Source organism: Megalopta genalis, chromosome 10 (assembly GCF_051020955.1).
Source record: "Megalopta genalis isolate 19385.01 chromosome 10, iyMegGena1_principal, whole genome shotgun sequence".
Lineage (NCBI taxonomy): Eukaryota > Metazoa > Arthropoda > Insecta > Hymenoptera > Halictidae > Megalopta > Megalopta genalis.
In genome coordinates this window covers 9,022,731-9,040,516 of record NC_135022.1, presented here as the reverse complement: position 1 = coordinate 9,040,516, position 17,786 = coordinate 9,022,731, and the positions used below count along the sequence as shown (strand labels likewise).

The window sequence follows — 17,786 nt, the reverse complement described above, 5'->3', positions numbered from 1 at the left end:
CGCTCTCCCCGGTCCAACGCGAGATGCTGCTCCTTTTCAGCTGCTCCGAGGCTCCGAAGCTCGAAAAGACGTTCGAGAATCGTTCGGCGAAGAGGGCCGCGCGCGACGCGGTTCGCGATAATCGCCGCCTCGCCCGGGCGACCACAGATTCTTCCGAAACGTTGCGGTCGCTTTCGGGCTCGCGAAAAGCCGCAACTTCTAATGTAATTGGCATTCGAATTCTCGAAGGTAGAAATCGACTCGCAGAAATCGCCGAGTCGGGTTCCGATAAGATGACAATTTCGAAAGTTGCGCAAGCTCGACGCACGGTCCGGTTCGTACACTCGACCATCGACTCTGTCGCGTCGACGTCGTTCGGCGAGGTTTTAGGAAACGGCTGTATAAATTGTGTAAAAAAAGAAATAACAGGATAATGAAAAAATTCGTACAGGAGCTCGTTCGTTGTAAGAAACGAAAGTCGTACGCGCGAGTTAAAGATGCTCGCGATTCGGTTCTCGCTTTCGACAAACTTACGAAATCGATCGTTCGCACGACCATCGGGTACATCGGATTCCATCGATCCTCGGATCGTTTCACGATCGACGACCGATCGGTCTCCGAGTCCCGGATTCGCGGCAGGACCGATCGGCCAAGCTCGGTCTCTCTCTCGCGCACGCGTACGCGCGCACGCGCGCACTCTTCTCTCGAAATCTTTCGGTCTCGTTCATCGCCGTGTCGCTACTCCGTAATCCGTATCTGGTTTTGCATACACCCGTAAACGGCGAGCAGGAGACCTTGAAACACCCACGCCCAAAGGTTCCCCCTCCCTTTGGTCCCGGCTCGTCGCGACTCGGCGACTTTCGTTCTCCCAGCGGTTTTCGAAAAGTGCCTACGCGAAAGTTTCACATCCGACCGGCGAGGATGAGAATTTTCGATCCCGAGACGGGGAACGACGCGGCGAGGTTGTAAAACGAGTCTCCTCGCGTTTACGAGTCGTCGCGAAAATCTAGCCGGGTACGGTCGCGGCTCGGACGCTTCGCGTTCGCGACGTTCGACGAGCGACGTATCCGTGAAAAGCTGCGAACACGCTGGCAAACGAGCGCGCGCACGGAGCCTATTTTGCGAACGCGGTGTCGATTCTCGGGTAGAATTTCTACCGTCGACGAAGACGAGAACCTGCGCCGTTGGCGAGCAAATTGCTGGCCAACTGGACGATTTCTGCGAGACAACGATGGTGTGTTCGAGAACTTTCTAACGGAAACGAAGCGAATTTACAACTTTCCCCGACATCGTACGATATATTATACGTTTTACTAAAAAAAAGCGATCGTGTCCTCGCGTACCTATCTATCCGCTAAAAATCTTCTCGGGACGCCTCGGGACACGTGGCAACACGGCAACGGCGATCGATCGCTTCGAGCGATCCGACGCGGTTTCATTTTCTGCGATACGATAACGATCGTTCAACGATAAACTTGCCAAGACCCGAATCTCCGACTCGGGTAAGTTTCCCTTCGGTGCAGCGACGAAATCGCCCCGGACTTTTATCGCGATAGAATTGTAAGAGAACGGCGCGAAAGACCAGGATGATTTTGCTGGAATTTCGGGGAACGCATCGACGACCGAAAGATCCGGAAGAATTCGGAAGCGTCGGGGTACTCGACGGTCGTAGCCCTTGCGAATCGCGATCGGAGATTCGCTCCGGAGAGAAAGCAGGGAAAGGATAGAGGGAGTGTAATTATCGTAACGAGATCCCGCGAGCCGGGACGTCGTCGCGTTGGAACGCGAGTGACGCGAGGAAATGTCCGGAGGAGCGCGCGGCTCGCGGCGCGGACAGTGAAAGGGTATAAGGGATCCTTTAAATACCGATGCTCTCGGTTACGCAGAAGGAACGCGCTCGCGCGCGCGCGCCGCCTCCTTTTCAGACGCCAAGTTTCGCGAGCCGCGGACCAACGAGGACCGGTTGGTCCTCCTCGCGTTTCCGAATATGGCCAACCGCGCACCGTCGTAGCCCGTTCCTCGTCTCCCGTCTCTCCGGTCTCCTCGCTGGTCTCACTCTCACTCTCTCTCTCTCTCTCTCTCTCTCTCTCTCTCTCTCGTCTCTCGTCTCTCGCCTCGAGCTCGAAGATACAGCCACTCGCGCGCACTCGAAATTTATACTCCTGCAACAGCGATGGGACCGAGGCGCTGTCGAAATATACAGGGCGACCGAAAAGGTAGACGGTTTCGTTTACAAGTTATCGGCGAAGAACGAACTTAAATTTAACCGACCAACGAGAGGTACGCTCGGCCGACCCTCGGAACCCCTCGTTTCCCAATCGCGAGCGACTTTTCGGACACCCTGTATGCGCGCAACGTCGTACAGCCGCCTCAAAAAGTGATCCGACTCGCTGTTCGCGCCGGTACAAACGGTGCGATACCGAACGGATTAATATTTACGACCACCACCGTCTCCGGGAAATTCAATCATCGAGTACCGTCGAGCGGTCTCCTACAATATAGAAGCACGTATTTATTAAATTTATCTTTTAAATAAAAATACATTTATTTCGATAGTCCGGTAAAAGTTACACGCGCGGGTTCGTTCGCGTCGGCACTTTGGCACAGTCTTTGCGGAAGAAGATGGAGATCGGTTCTCGTTCTCGTCGCGGCGAGCGCGGGGTGCTCGCGCCCTGCCGGCGTAACCCGCACCCCGCGAGAAAATGCCGAATCGAACGGCTGTCCGCGGCCATTTTCTCGGCTCGCCGAACAGTCCCCGCTCGTTTCGATTTCTCTCCACAGAAATTGTCGTCGATTCGGCGAGAGCCGCCGAAGTCGGGCTTTGTCTTTTACGCGAGCAACGACAACGATCAACGTTCGCCGACGTCCCTTCGTCGAGGCGCGGCGAACCAGAAAAAAGGAAACACACACGATTCGAGTATTAAATAAAATGCGATCCGTCTCGTTTCGGAACTCGTTTCGTCGAATCCCCGTCCCCGTCCCCGTTGCCGGCGTTCCACCGCGATTTCGTCGGCCTCCGTCGGGACACCTCCTGCCCTCGCCACGGGAATCCTCTCGGTTTTCACGGCTCTCCGAGGCAATCTGTAACAAACATCGCCGACGATTAACGTTCGTCCACGACCAACGAACACGCGTCGAATACAATTTCCCGCGTTCGCATCCGTTGCGAAACGGATTTGCGAACGTCGACGTCTTTTCCGAGCAACCCGAATAGAGCTTCTCTCGACTTCTGGCTCGGCCGCGCGCTCGCTGAAACGCGACGCGCGAAAAGTGCCGGCCGCGAATCAAAGTTTCCGTCGCGCGTGGAGCGATCGGCGTCGCGATCGAAAGCGGGCGAAAGCCCCGCGCGTTCTCTCGTTCGGAATCGTGCACCCTATGGGAGCGACGCGTCGCCGTTCGCCGGAAATTCTCCGATTTCGCGGCTGACGGTTCGCAGGTTGCGCCTCGCGTCTCGCGTCGCTTTCGAGATAAGGTTGTTATTTCGAACCGATATCGAACGGATCTCGCGGGGTTCGAGAGGAAAGCTCTCTAGCCCCTAGCGGCGCTGCGCTGCGGTTGTTAAACCGCTCGAAATAGGATAACGCGTAAACGTCAAACGCTAGTTGCCAGGAAATTTATGGCCGGCGCATCGGTGCCGTCCGCGCCGAAGACGCGTCGCGTATATCGAACTGCACGGCGCGAGTCGGCCGCGGGATTTCTGTGCAGCGAATGGACCGGGCAAACGGCGGCGCTCGAACCCTCGTTTCGCGCAAATTCGATCCGTCGCGGCCGAAACGAAGCTGCGAAACTTTCCCGTATCCTCGAACGCGCGGGAAAAAAGTCGGCCGAGAACGACTCTTCGCTTTCCTCTTCCGATCGGTTCGAAAAGTCGTCGCGCGATACGAACGGAGAAAGATCCGCGGAGAGAGAAACGAACGGAAAAGAGACTACTGGACTCACTTCGATCAGGCCTCCTGAAGCTCTCCCTTGATCCCCGGCACGCTGTGGTGGTGCCTGGACGCGAGCTTGTTCGCCAGCTCGTGCATCACGTCCCTGTATATCACCGTGTCCAAATTCTCGCCGAGCATGTACAGGAGGAACCAGTCGCCCACTTTGCTCCTTCTGACGATGGTCTCGATGGCCTCTCGTCGAACCAGGCGGAACCGCAGCCGCAGAAGGTACACTCTCGTCCGCGGCGAGAATATAATCACGATCTGCGAACCGGAAATCGCGAGATCGAGGTCGAGATTAGGTTCGATCGGATTCCGCCTTCTTTCCGTCGACCAAACGCTGTCAACCGTTATCCGTTGATCGTTGGTCGTTAAACGGAGGCGCTGTACGGCGAAATCGTTGCCCTCTCGCGGGTCAAGGTTCGAAGCGAATATTCGCCGTCCGAGTCGAAGCCGTCGCGATTAGTTTAACCTTTTAGGTACGGCTGAATTCTGCGCGAGGCTATTTCTCTGGACGGCAGAGTCCGATACGTACCGTACAGAGTCCGATACCGTATATTCCGTCCGTGTATATACAGAGTGTCCCAAAAATGTCTCGCGGCCGAACGGATCGACTTACCCTGTAGAGGACCGTGAAGAAGCTAAGGACGCCGAGAAAGAGGAACCAAAACCAGAGGAAGACGTATATCTTCTCGTTGACCACGTTCAAGGGCAATATGCAGACGGCGTCGTGTCGCTCCACTTCGCCGCTCACGCCGTATTTGTAGAAGGTACACTTGGTCATTCGTGGGAACACGTAGATCATCGGGTCGACCCGGTCCTCCTGATCCGACTCCAAGAACCGGAGCACGTCGATGCCGAACGTCAAAAAGGCGCCGTCGAAGAAGCGGTTCATCAGGAACATTTGACCTGCGCATGTTCGATCTCGAATAATTCTCCAAAGTTAGCCTAGGAGATATTCGTTCCGAATCGAAGCGGATTCTTTTCTCGTCGAAACGCGGAAACGAAACGAATTCGTCGACGAGTCTAGAAATCGTAGGGTTCCGCGGCGAGAACGAAGCGGCGTTGGATAAATAGCGACCGATGGCCGCGTGGATCGGCGGTCCTCGAAGGCTGGCCGCCCGGTGCGTAGGCCAGCTGTACGCTTGCCAAATTTTATTGTGAATCGTTCATTCACCGTTCGCCCGATCCAGGATGCCCGTTTACGAGCGACGAGATCGCTTCGACGATGGAAAACGAAGGAAAACGAAGATCCCCCCGGACGAATCGGCGAAAGGTGGCGATCGGTGGCGATCGGTGATTTCGAGGAAAAATATGGAATAACGAAAGCAAACGCGCGGCATTTAACGTCCGTCGGCCGCGGCCGAGAATTACGGATTCGTTAAAAGTAACAAAACAAATAACGGGAAGAAGGTAAACACATCGACGCGGGCCGCCGAGATTCGTAGGAAATGGTAAAGCCGCGCAAATGAGAAAACGGCCGAACGGAAATACACGCGCCCCCCGCTTCGCTCTCTCCCATGCTCGTACCGTTTGCCACGCTATGCGAATAGTTCGCGGTGCCGGTGAATCGGTTCTTTTCGGATATTCAAAGTTCGACCGACCTACCCCGTGCACGCTATTCGGTTCCGCGAAACGTAGAAACGTCGAAGACGCGTCGTAAACTCGTATCTTTGCGAAATTCGATCGAATCGAATACTCGGAAGGAAGGAAGACCGCTCGAAAAGCGCGTTCGCTCGCGAAAAAGATTCGGCGCGACGAACGATCCCGACCGGAAGAACGCGACGCGCGATCCGCGGAAAAGATCGAAAGGCGATGTAAAATATGGCGTCACTCACCGACCACGTTCACCAGGGCGAGAAGCTCGCAGAGGTAGTACCTGTAAGCCCACCAGTTGTGAAAGCGAAGATTCTCCCAGAGATAGTCGAGCAACATCTTTTTCTTCTGCTTCTTCTCGACCTCGGAACAGAGGCCGATGTCGAGGTCCATCATCAGGGCGTGAATCTTGCCACCCTCCCAGCCTTTCCAGAGCCATCGGGGCGTGTAAAAGAGGATCGCCTGGAACAGAAATCGCGGGACGGAGTTAACCGGGCTACCGAGAACGCGAACGCGTGCGATCGATTAGAATTATTAGCTCGTTAAACGATCCCCGAACTATCTATAGCTCGCCGCACGCCTAATTGGCGTTTCTTCTCGAGAGATCTCGTCGTTGCATGGCTGCTTCTCTTTCTTAATATTATTATTATTATTATTATTATTATCATCACTGTTATTATTAATATCGTCGTCGTCGTTGTTATTTTTATCATCGTTGCCAGTTCCGTATCGTTCGTTGGCCAACTCGCGGCAGATTTCAGCGACGCGTGCCACGGTGTCGAGATCGCGCGATCGCTCTTTCCGCGGTCGTTGCACGATGCGACGCGAAGCATTGTTACCTGGGTCAGGGTTAGGTAAATAGTTGGCGATGGTTTCGGACGCGGAATCGACCGTCGCTTCGTCGACGACGAGCGGACCGGAGATGTTTCATCTTTACGCGGAATAATAGTTACGCGATCGCGAGATCGTTTCTCTCTTTCTCCGTTCTCGAATTCTTCGAATGCTTTCGAGATTCGATGATCCACCCTGTTCGATCGCCTTCGTTACCATAGTCGGTACAATACGCTTCCAATAATAGAGGTCCGCCGTTCGAGCGTACGCTCTTTGCCGGTCGTTGTATCGTCACAGTTGCGAAGGAGGCGGAGAAGGAGTTCGAAGATCGCGTTTCCTTTAAAAATTCGCTAAATTCCGAATCGATCGGACTTCGGTCGGTCCGTCGCCTTGGACGGATCTCTTCGTTCCGCAACGGGCTTCGGAACATCTTGCTCTCCGAATCGCGAGACGGTCGCCCAAGAAGGAATTGTTCGGGCCGCGATGTTCGCGCAGTTAATAATAAACCTAGCGATAAAATAAACCGGCGGACACCGCGGTAAGGCCGGAAGCGTCGACGACGGACGGAAGAGTTTTCGGTTTACGCGAGAACCGTGGAATTCGTCGAGCTTTTACGACGACGAATCGAGGGAGGGAACCTCGCCGATTCGTTTCGGGGTTCTCGGGCCGCCGCGCGCGTAAAGATGTCGGATCGGTCGCGCGTTTCGCCGTGGGGCGATAAAATCACACTAAACGGCGGTATTGTTTCAAGGCGGCGAGGCGCGGCGCGGCGTATTGATTAATCGTTGTTGATTTAGCGGCAATTCATTTCGGTAACGAGTTTACGTTGTCCCGTAGCCGCCTAAATGTATCACCGGCGGAATTCTGTTACAAGAGCCGTTAAACTTCGCGATGTTGGTCTTAAAACGTTCGCGTACGCCTCGCGTAAACGGGAACACGCGGAACGAACGCGAGTGAAATATCGTTGCCTCGATCAGAGAAAATCGTTCGAAGGTGCTTTCGGCTAGCCGTTTTCTCCGAATCCTCGCGATCGAAAGCGTCGACGAGAAGCCGACGACGCACTTCGCTCGTCGGAGAACGTTTCGGACGATTTTCTCGCATCTGGAATCGCGAACGCGAATATAGGTTAGCGAGGAGAGCGTCCGCTCGCGAACGAATCGAGCAGGCGTGAAACGACCTGGCGCGAATCGTCGCGGCAATCGGGAATCGGGAATCGGGAATCGGGAATGCCGAGAACAGGGTCGAACGTCGGCGTCTACGGGAACCCAACGAAAAGGGAAAATCCGCGGATGAAAATAGCACGAGCCGTAGCTATGGTATAACCGCGCTCGCGCTCGCGTCGCGTGCCAGCTCCGCTCGGCTCGACGCGTCGTTCCGCGCGCGGAGCCGAGCCAAACGAGAGGAAAACCCGATCGAGCGTCTTCGAATCGACGGGACGTTTCCACCCTGCTCGCAGCCCTCCGTTCGCGGATCCGCTCGATCGGGAAAGAATTTTTGTCCTCTCTTCGGCGTATTACCGGCAGGCCGAAGCCGACCGAAGGTCCCCCGGCAACCTTGGCTCGCGAGAGCACGCTTATAATCTGGTCGCGATCGATCGATAACCAGGAAGCGACGAATGCGCTTTTTCTTCCGAAGAACAAGGTTATTAATATAAATTCTTTGAGCCGGCTCGCCGGAACGGCCAACGGGCGAGAGAGAGAGAGAGAGAGAGCGCGCTATCGATTAAAATTCGAACGGCCGATGATTTTTAAAGCGGACGTGCCGGAGACCGAGGCGCGCGGCGCCGGGCTCGAAGCGCGAACGTTCGAATTCGCTGCGATTCCGATTCGAGTCAGAAATTGCCGGATATCGAGTCCGGGAAATCGACGAGGAGAGATATCGTCTCTTCGATTTACCGAATTCGCCAAGAGGAGGCGGCACGTGCCTCTTTCGAACTCCCGCGTTCCTTCGTTACTCGCCACCGATGCGGACAATTTTCCGCTCGAATCGCTCGAATCGCTCGAATCGCTCGAATCTGGTCGACGGCTCGCGGCAACCGAGGATAATACATGTCATATTATACGTACTCTCGCTTTCGAGCCGAATCCTCCGAGATGCGACCCCCTGTACGTATAGGTACGCTCTATTCTATGCTACATATATGCTACGCTAGGCTACGAAGCGAACGAAACGGACGCGTTTCTAGCCGTCTTACGAACGATCGTAGAAAGTGAGCGACTCGACTCGTACTTGGAGCAGCAGAAAGAAGATGACCCACTGATAATACTTGTGCTGTTTGACCAACGGATGGGACGCGTAGCCGTGGTGGCCGACGCCCTTGCTGTTCGACACGCCCGGATAGGGGACCGCCTGGCCGATGCTCTTGTTGAACGCGTGCACCATGCTGTAGGTGGTGTGAAGCCAGCAGAACGTCTCCAAGACGACCTTGTCGACGGAGCCGGCGGCCTCGCAGTGAATAGGCGAGCCGGAGATGCTCTTGCAAGCCAACGTGACACAGCCGCCGAGAAGGAGCGCGACGGTGGCGCGGTAATGCAGCCGGAACACGATCGCGTCCTCGGCGATCCTCGGCACCTTGAACAGGGACCGCAGGGAGCCGAACACGTCGACCATCTTCAGCATCAGGGGCATCTTCGAAGCTTCTCGCTTTCACGTTCGCTCTCGCTTTCGCTCCCGTTATCGAACGCGCTGTCGAACGCGCGCTCCTCCTTGCAACGACCAAGACCCGTTCCACGGATCCTACCCGAGGACGATCTCGGGCCACGCGTGAAACAGCTCCGCTCTCGTCGATGAGAGAGTCTTCGTTACGTGCATGGTGCTGCTGCTGCTGTTTCCGTTTCGCTGTTCGAGATCCGGCCGGCCATCGAATCCTCGGGCTCGCTGATCGTTTCCTCGTCCCTTCGGCCCATTTCTTTCGCCGCCGCTCGCTTATCCGGACACCTTCCGATCTCCGACGCTTTTTATCCGCGGTTATCCGCGGTTATCCGCGGGCCATTCTCGACCGTCGCCGAACAACGTCGATCGCGAGTCTCGCCCGTGCGAACCAACGGCGGTGTAGCCTCGCGCGAGAACGAAGAAGAGAACGCGAAATTTCGATCTCTCTCGAATCGCGCGACGAAACGTTCAAAAGTAACGCTAGATACTTGCCAGTTCCGATTCCCGAAATCGCGCGCTACGCGCGTGCCAGCTATCGTTGTTTCCCATTTCTCCGGGGATCGAGTAACGAGCGAACGCGACGTCGACAATCGAAATATCTCGATTCGACGAGACGCTAACAAACGTTCTTTTTTAACGCTGTTCGTAACAGTTCATAAAATATGTACCAGCTATTTTCGAAACGGATCGGTTCCCCGAAGAATCTCGAAACGACGTAATTTCGGAACGATGGCCGTTCCGAACGAGGCTCGCTCTCGCGTTAAGAATTCGATTCGAGAGAACTGTCCGAGAGATCGCGTTGTTTCCAATCGCGCGTGCAACTGATAATCGTCGATACGCGTCCGCGCGAGACGCGCGTTTCGAACGTCGACCGTCCGCGAACAACGATGAAAAGATCACACGCCCGTCATCGTTATCGATAAACGGACGCTTCGCTTCTCGAATCGTGCTCGCACCACCTCGATGCCGAGCGGCGTCGGTCGCGAACGGTCGAAGACGCGGAACACTTTGTAACCCGCTGATAAAAACCGCTGGTTCGCGTCGGCGACGATCCGCTCGAAACGCGGAGGAATCCTCGCGCTCTCTTCCCTTTCTTTCGAACCACTCTGCGAAAGTTTCGCGGTCGGAAAACGAAGAACCGAAAGAACCGAGAGAAAAGTGGAAGATAAAGCCGAAGAAGAAGGACACCGTTTCTCGATCGCGACGCGGGAACGAGTAGAAGGAACGGGAGGACGGATCGAGAATTCGGACCGATCGAGAGTTCGACAGACACACGTGGGTCGCGAAAGCGAGCCGTCGGAAGACTGGACGAACTTGAGAGGCATCCCTTGGCCTCGATGCCGAACACACGACTTATATGATCTTCCAGTATCGTTCTCTTGCCCCTGGCGAAACGTCGCACCCTTTCTCGCGCGAGACCGCGGTGCAACGATCGTTCCGCACCCCTACCAACTCATTGCCCGTTTATCCCGCAAGAATTTGTTGCTCGCTCGCGCAGCACCGCGCACCGATTCTTCGTTCTGCTACTACTACTACTACCGCTATCTCCTCGCTGCTCGTTGCTCGTTTCTCGTTACTGCAACCGATGCAGCACGATATCAATAGATCGATGACGCGGTCTTGGAAAAGTGAAAAGATGCGCGTATTACGGTATCGGGTGTAATAATATCTCCCGATTGGTAAGGATTGGCCAGCGGCCAGCGGCCGACGGTACACACACTCTCTTTCTCTCTCTCTCTCTCTCTCTCTCTCTCTCTCTCTCTCTCTCTCTCTGTCGGTGTCGCGAATCGGTGGAAAGGAAAAGGGACGCCGACAACGAGATCCGGAGGCAAAAAGAAGAAGAGAGAACCATTCGGGTCATTGTCGCTCTATATATAGGTAGATCGGGCGTCTGCACCGCGCCGAATTAGCGTTTCAGCAACACTGGAGGGTAATTGAATTATTTGGAGAAGCAATTGGATCCGTTCCATCGCATCGTTTCATAATTGGGTTGGGAGACTTCTCGTTCATCGTCGAGTCGCCGAAACGACTTGTTCCAATTGCGATTCCGAGTTCCGGTTGCCGCACTTTCCTCGTCCCGATGAGCACGGTGGAAACGCGTTCGCTCGACCGTATCGTTCGAAAAGAGTATTTATCGCTTTTCGCGTTTTCGCGATTACTCGTGCGAGCGTTTAAATCCAAATTCAATTTACAGTACGCGCTATTTCGTCCGAAACGGTTGTTCCGTCGTTGAATTTCGGTGGTTTCTTACGTATTCGTCCGCGTCCTTCCCAGCGAAGAATTTCCCTCGAATTACCATCGTTATCGTCGTTACTCTTGTACGTCGAATCTAATTGGTTTAGAGTAATGCAGTTTCGAAGGTGCACGCGCGCTCGTGACATAATGTCCGGAACGGTTCGGTTCGTTCCTGTCGTCCTCTCGACGGAACGCGTCGCGCTCCTCGCCTAGCCCGAATCGAGGCAGCAAATACGCGCGCGAAGCAAATAGCGGAAATTATAAATCATCGATCGATCGAGACGGCTGATCGATTCGAATCCCCTGCGATCGATGCGGAAGGATTTATTGGCTTGGCAACTAAGTAATTGCCGATTTCAGTTATAGATGTCTCCCACTCCCATTTTTATGATATCTCTCTCTCTCTCCGTGAATGTTATATTATAAAATTATTAATATTATTATTATTATTTTATTTTTTATTATCCGCGAACGTTAGCAACTGGACAAATCGAATGCAGCGGTCAAGGAAAAGCGAGCAGAATTGGTCGATCGTAAAGGTGTGATTTTCCAGCAGGACAATGCTAGGCCGCGCGCGTCTTTGTCCACTCGGCAAAAATTCATGGATATTGCTTGGGAATCGATGTTACACCCAGCATATAGCCCCGATCTCGCGCCATCGGATTACCACTTATTTATATTAAAATCTCGCTTAACTCAGTTTTTGGCCCGAAAAGGATCAGACTTTTTACGAGCGTGGAATTTTCAAGTTGTCGGAGAGACGGCGAAAGGTCGTCGAACAAAATGGAAAATACATTACAGATTAAACTTCGTTCCAAGTAAAACAAAATTCTTTTATTTCATCGAACAAATCGGCATTTACTTAGTTGCCAACCCAATAACTCTGAGCGCGCGTAAATATTCGCGTTGCGCAGCTTCGGTCGCGCGGTTGCGTCGTCTTCTCGAGAGAATTCTGAGAAAGATGATATCGGCGATAGGAAACTAAAAACTGTAAACTGTAAACGGATAGCACGGTTATCGAGAGCCGCGCCGCGATCGTTCGAGAACGAGCAACAACGGTGCGACGCGACGCGACGCGATGCGGAACGATCGGTTGAAAGGTGAGGGTGGAGGATTGTCTTTGACCGAGCGTCAAGGCGAACGCGACAGCGACCCTCGGCGACGAGCAGGCAACGGCTACGGGTTTAAGGAGTTAATATGCTTAGGGTTTCCTTCTTGGCAATGAACTAGATATAAGCTTCTGTAAGCAGCGAGTAAATTCCTCGGAGCGTAGCCGCAACTGGTTCGTTCGTTATCCGGCTTTTCTCATTGCCAAATCTATCTATAATGCATATGCACCGATACGCGCAGCTTTATCGACCGGCGAAAGCAACCTTCCGAGTCCTTGGCGCTTCGTTAAGTCGTCGCTTCCGTCGGAGGGTGCTCTCTTCTGGGGAGCGGTTGCCGTCGCCCTTCGCGGTGTAAGGGCGATCCTTTCGCGGAGAACTCGTTCTCGGTCCGCGGAAATGCGCTTTTCGCGGGCGGTAAAAATGCCTCGCGCAACTTTAACGTAGCAGGAATCCAACGCACGATTTCGAACGATACGAGTACGACGAGCAACGGCGATTTCTTCTAAATTACGAGCAAGCGGAAGAAAATCGTATCGACGAGTTCACCCTAAGAACGTCGTCGTTTTTCCATCGCATATTTGCGCGAATCGAATCTTATCGATCCCTCGTGCTTTCGCTGCGCGAGTACTTTCTCGTTGTTGCAGGCATCGCTCGAAGTACGGAGCGACCGCTCTGTAATCGACTAAACCGGACGGGGTAACTTTGTGGGATTCTTCGGGGTCGCATCCTTCGTCGTCGAACGTACTAAAAATCTCGTAACGAGCAATCCCGAAGGAAACTTTCTACGTTCCACGACTCGCGAGACTCGAGATTCTCTCGAGAAGTTGATTCCTAGAATCAACTCCTCGCGCGACCAGCCGCGTCGAAGTAGCAAAGATAGCAAAGATAGGAAAGATGGAGCAAGGAGGAAGATCGAGGAGAGAGTTCGGGTAGATGCAGGGACGATTTTCATGGGAACGGTGAAACGCGTAGAAACTGTTTCGAAGAGTTCGCAACCCGACCCGACCTCCGCGAGCGTGCCAATATACCCGAGACGGGTCGCGTCCCGGCGGTGGAAGTATCCCCGAGAAGGAATTACCTGAAGGAACAGCATGAAGCAGACCCACTGATAGTACCTATACTCCTTCCTCTCGCTCTCGGGATGGGACTTGGAGTTGTCCATGCCGGGGAACGGCACCTCGACGCCTTCTCGCTTCCGGTAGGCCGCGGTGATCGTGTAGGTGCTGTGGATCCAGCAGTAGGTGTTCAGCACGTCCTCCGGCAGATCCTTGCTGTGGATGCAGTCGATCGGATTGCCGACGTACTGCCGCGTGGTCACGATCAACGAAAACGCGATCAACAGGATCACGGTGAGGCTGTAGTGCAACCGGAAGACGGCGGTGTCGATGTGCACGTGCGAAATTTTAATCAGGCTCTTCAGGCCTCGGAATATGTCGAGCATCGTGGATCGCGGCGACGCCGAGCGACGCGCCGGCGACGCTTATCGTCCGGTCCCTCCGATCTACGATCTACGATCTATCGCATGTTTCGACCCTGGCCAAGGCCGCGACCGCTCCGGGAGCTTCGAGAACCGTCCGAGTCTCGAGGACGTCCGCCGAACGGACGCTTCCGCTCTGTGCGATCTGGCTCGTCAATCGATCGCGGAACGAGTCGGTCCCGCTCCTGTCGAAGGATTCGCGAGACGACCTCGACGACGCAGGATCCTTTGGTCCGGTCGGATCTGTCGACTCTGTCGGCACCACCGTCGGCTCTGTGCCGTCGACGATCCTCTTCCGTGCATTATTTCGGCCTCAGAGCATCGCCGCCGTCTTCTCTCTCTAGCTCGCGAACGTTCGCTGGATCTTCCGCCCTCGAGGGGATGGCCGGCCGAACGATCGTTCTGCTGGAACTGCTCGCGGACGACCGCGGAATCCGCTCATGTTTCGCGATCCTCCGAATCGGTCTCCTTCGACGATCCGTCCGCTTCGCGGGCACGCGCGCCGCCCTCCGCGCTTTCCAAGAACTGGAATCGCCGTTCGAGTTTCTGCCACTCGGTCACTGGAAGAGATCAACGATGCTTGCCGATCGACCTTTCGACGAGGATCGAGAAGAGCCGATCGACGCGGCTGCGACGGAAGTCGCAGCGCGAGAGTAAAATAATCTCCGACGACGAGAGAAAACCGCCGGAACGACGAGAGAAAACGAACGAACGACGAGACTTTCCGGGAGCTCGGACCCGCGTGAATTCGATTCGCTGTTCGCGGTATAAAATTCTGAAAGGACGAAACGGACGGAAGGTGGTCGCGATTCGCGGTTTCGCGATTCCACTCGATACGCGTGCCATTCTATTTTAACGTTTACGCGTAACACCGTGGTTCGTTGCGAACGAAGAACCGACGCTTGTCGGGAAATGCACGCGATGACACGAGACGGAAATACTTTCCGGGTCTCTCTCTCTCTCTCTCTCTCTCTCTCGCTCCGTTTCGAAATACGCGATCCGCGTGCCGGTCGCTCGGATTTGAAAACGGAAACGAAGGGACGACGGGGACCGACGGAATCTCTCCGCGACCGAGGACGAGCAGCGCGGAAGAATCCGCGCCACGCGGTACGGCGGGACGGATCGTGAATTATCGAGAACGAAAAGTGAGCAGAAAAGCATGGTTAATCTCGACTTGTCGATTAACCAACACCGAAAGAAATATTCAGCCTCGCTTAGAGCTTAATATAAAACACGCGAACGCGCTAACTGGGCTGCTTCCAGCAGGCTTCCTCGACGAGATCTCGGCTACGCTCTGCCGATACTATTACACATATATCACCACTAGGAGTAAACTACTAGAGGAATCTCTCCCGGTCCGAAACGGGGAGCCTCCGACTTCGCTCTCGAAACGGACGGCCCGCGCGCGATAGCTTCGTTCCCGTATAACTTCATATTTGTATATTTTCGGAGACGTTCCGAGCCGCCGTATCTGCTCCTCCGACGTCCTTCCATTCCACGTAAATTGCTGAAAATCGGCGCGAATACCTCCAAAGTACCTCTCGACGCTCAAAGATCGTCCGACCGCGAAGCGCGCGTCCAGACCGGTGTCGCGAAATCGCGATTTTGGCTTTCCACGTCGATCATCCGTCGCACAAATATCGCGACGCGCGAAAGTACGATTCGAAAATTAAGACGCGAAGCCTTCTCGACGACGACGACGACGACGACGACGACGACGAAGGGGAGCAGCAACGGAGTAAGATTTAAAGATCCGCCGAGCGAATCGGCGCGTCGCTCGGGGAAAAATATCGCGTCGCGCGGCGACGGCTGGCAAACGAGAGACAAAGGGATAAAGGTGTCGGCGGCGAGCGATCCGAAAGATTTGTCGCTCGTAAAAAACGCGTTCCTCGAGCCCGACAACGACGGATGTCGCATCGACTATCGGGCACACCCACGATCCTCCGTTTCTCTCTCGCGGCGCGGCCGATTCGAAGAGCGATCCGGAGCCGTGCCGCGCCGTTCCGCGCCGTGCTCGGTTTCCGCGAGTGCAACGCTTGTCATACGACGACGATAATAACACGGCGGTCACTATTTGTAACACAAAGCCCGATTATCTAAGAATAGAGGGACGAATAAGCCCGCGATCCCCGAAGCCGACGCTTCGCGCTTGCTCGCAATTTCGCCGAACGTCGACGGAAAGTTCGACAAACTTGCGAGCCGGACGCGATGGAACGAGATGGGACGCGTTCCAGGAAATTTCGGCCGACAACGAGAACGATCGCGAGGTCGAGCCGCGATCGCGTTCGAGGATGGACCTCGGTAAGGCGCGCTCGAAACGATTCGAACGTTTTTCGCGGAACGAAGCAACAAGTTTGAACGTCTTTCGATCGCTTCGACCGCCGTGTCGCCCGTAGAGCACCCGCGAGCGACGGAAAATCGTTTATATTTTTAAGATAAATTCTGCGTTGCCGACTTGTAATAGAGAAACGAGACGATTTTTCGCGCGCTCTCCTCGCAACGAAAAAAATGAGAGAAGAGAAAAGAAAAGATCGTTCGTTCGATTTATCTCGATAAGGAATAAATCGAGCGATCGTTCCGGAATATATCGGGACCGAAATATTTGTTGCTCGCGTCGAGAGTTGATCGGATAAAGCGCTCTTTCCTCTGCCTGTTTCGTTGGGAAATAAACGAGCGATCGCTAACGCGTCGAACGAAACGCGCGAAGAGAAGAACGTATCGGCCGATTTCGCGTCGTCGATCGATCGCGAATCGTCGATCGCGACGCGACCGAACGTCTACGATTTCCTGAAAACATTTGAAAAACTTCGTTCTCGCGGCTCGCGTCTCTTCTTAATCCCGCAAACCGGGCAAACGCTGCTCCGTCGACGAGCAGAGCGCGTTCGTAGATTTCGTCGAGTGCCGCGACGCGAGCAAGTTCCCTCGAAATAAACAAATTCTCGACGAGATCGCGACGCTTCGTCGATCCGAAGCTCGTCGACGGTAACTCTCGATCGCGGCGCCGTGCCGCGTTAACGGGGTCTCTCTCTCTCTCTCTCTCTCTCTCTCTCTAGCGACTCGGCGGCGAGTATCGCCGGAAGAATATAACGAAACGCTCCCGAGAATAGGTCGAACCGACGAACGGACGAACGGTTTTCGGGAATAGAGGCTTCTTGTTCCGTTCGAAACGTTCTATGAATCGCCGCCGAGAGAAGTGTTTGGCTCCGCGCGAAGAGGTCTTCTCCGGTGAAGGGATCCAAGATCCGCGAGATCTACTAGGCCGCGCGAGCCGGAGTGGAAGAAAAATCGAGCGAATCCGCTGGCCGTGTAAAATCCCGCTTCTAAATATTCCTCGCGCGTCAGTCAACGAACTCCTTTCGCGATGCACATCGAGAAATTCGCCGTCGCTTTCTCTCTTCCTCCATCCGCCAGCCTCTCTCTCTTTCCACTCTGTCTCACCCCCTCTCTCTCTTTTTCTCTCTTTCTCTCTCTCTCTCTCGCTCTAGGTTTCTCTAAATTCGGTTGCTCGACGAAACACCGCGTTCACGTCGGAAGCCGCGAAGACTCGCGTAGCGCACGCAACGCACGCAACGCAAGATAGCATAACGTAACATAACATAACACGATGTAACGTAACGCGAGACAACGGATCTCGGATTTTGTTCGCGGGAAATGATTGACAAGAGCGGAAACGTTTCGCGCTCGGCCGAGCATCGAGCCGCGGAGTCGAAGAGGAATTCGCGGATCGATTCGCGGCCGATCCGAAGATCCGAGAGAAAAATTCCCGGAGAACGTCCACGCTGGTCGCGCGCGCGCGCGCTGCTTCCACACGCCACGCAGAAAAGCTCGCCGGACACAAGACACGAGACACGAGACACACGACACGAGAGAGTAGACGACGACACGGCACGACTCGACTCGACTCGACGCGACTCGGCACGACTGTTCTCGTGTTTGCTAGCCAGGGCATAGCACCTCCCGTAGGAGCCGCGAGCGAGG

General features: G+C 54.6%; 1 protein-coding gene across 2 annotated transcripts; it reads right to left on the bottom strand.

Annotated features, from left to right (window-relative positions):
• Positions 1 to 2,471: 2,471 nt before the first annotated feature.
• Positions 2,472 to 17,722, bottom strand: shakB (Innexin family member shaking B). 2 transcript variants are annotated; one of them, XM_076524827.1, is made up of 6 exons: positions 17,247 to 17,722; positions 13,410 to 14,368; positions 5,747 to 5,966; positions 4,528 to 4,817; positions 3,919 to 4,172; positions 2,472 to 3,060 (listed from the first exon to the last, which is right to left on the bottom strand). In XM_076524827.1, exons 2-5 carry the CDS (start codon positions 13,770 to 13,772, stop codon positions 3,924 to 3,926), a joined length of 1,122 nt encoding a protein of 373 aa, XP_076380942.1. In that variant the 5' UTR covers positions 13,773 to 14,368; positions 17,247 to 17,722; the 3' UTR covers positions 2,472 to 3,060; positions 3,919 to 3,923. The 2 variants fall into 2 exon arrangements, with proteins under 2 accessions (XP_076380942.1, XP_033330519.1); XM_033474628.2 differs by lacking the exons at positions 13,410 to 14,368; positions 17,247 to 17,722 and adding an exon at positions 8,565 to 10,650.
• Positions 17,723 to 17,786: the final 64 nt, after the last annotated feature.

What these genes read in the sequence shown, in the direction of transcription:
- shakB (XM_033474628.2), bottom strand. Translation starts at nt 8,963, where the DNA reads ATGCCCCTGATGCTGAAGATGGTCGACGTGTTCGGCTCCCTGCGGTCC. An exon ending in TCTTCTTTCTGCTGCTCCAA is followed by an intron (nt 5,967 to 8,564) that starts GTACGAGTCGAG and finishes TTTCTGTTCCAG; the next exon opens with GCGATCCTCTTTTACACGCC. An exon ending in CGCCCTGGTGAACGTGGTCG is followed by an intron (nt 4,818 to 5,746) that starts GTGAGTGACGCC and finishes GAACATGCGCAG; the next exon opens with GTCAAATGTTCCTGATGAAC.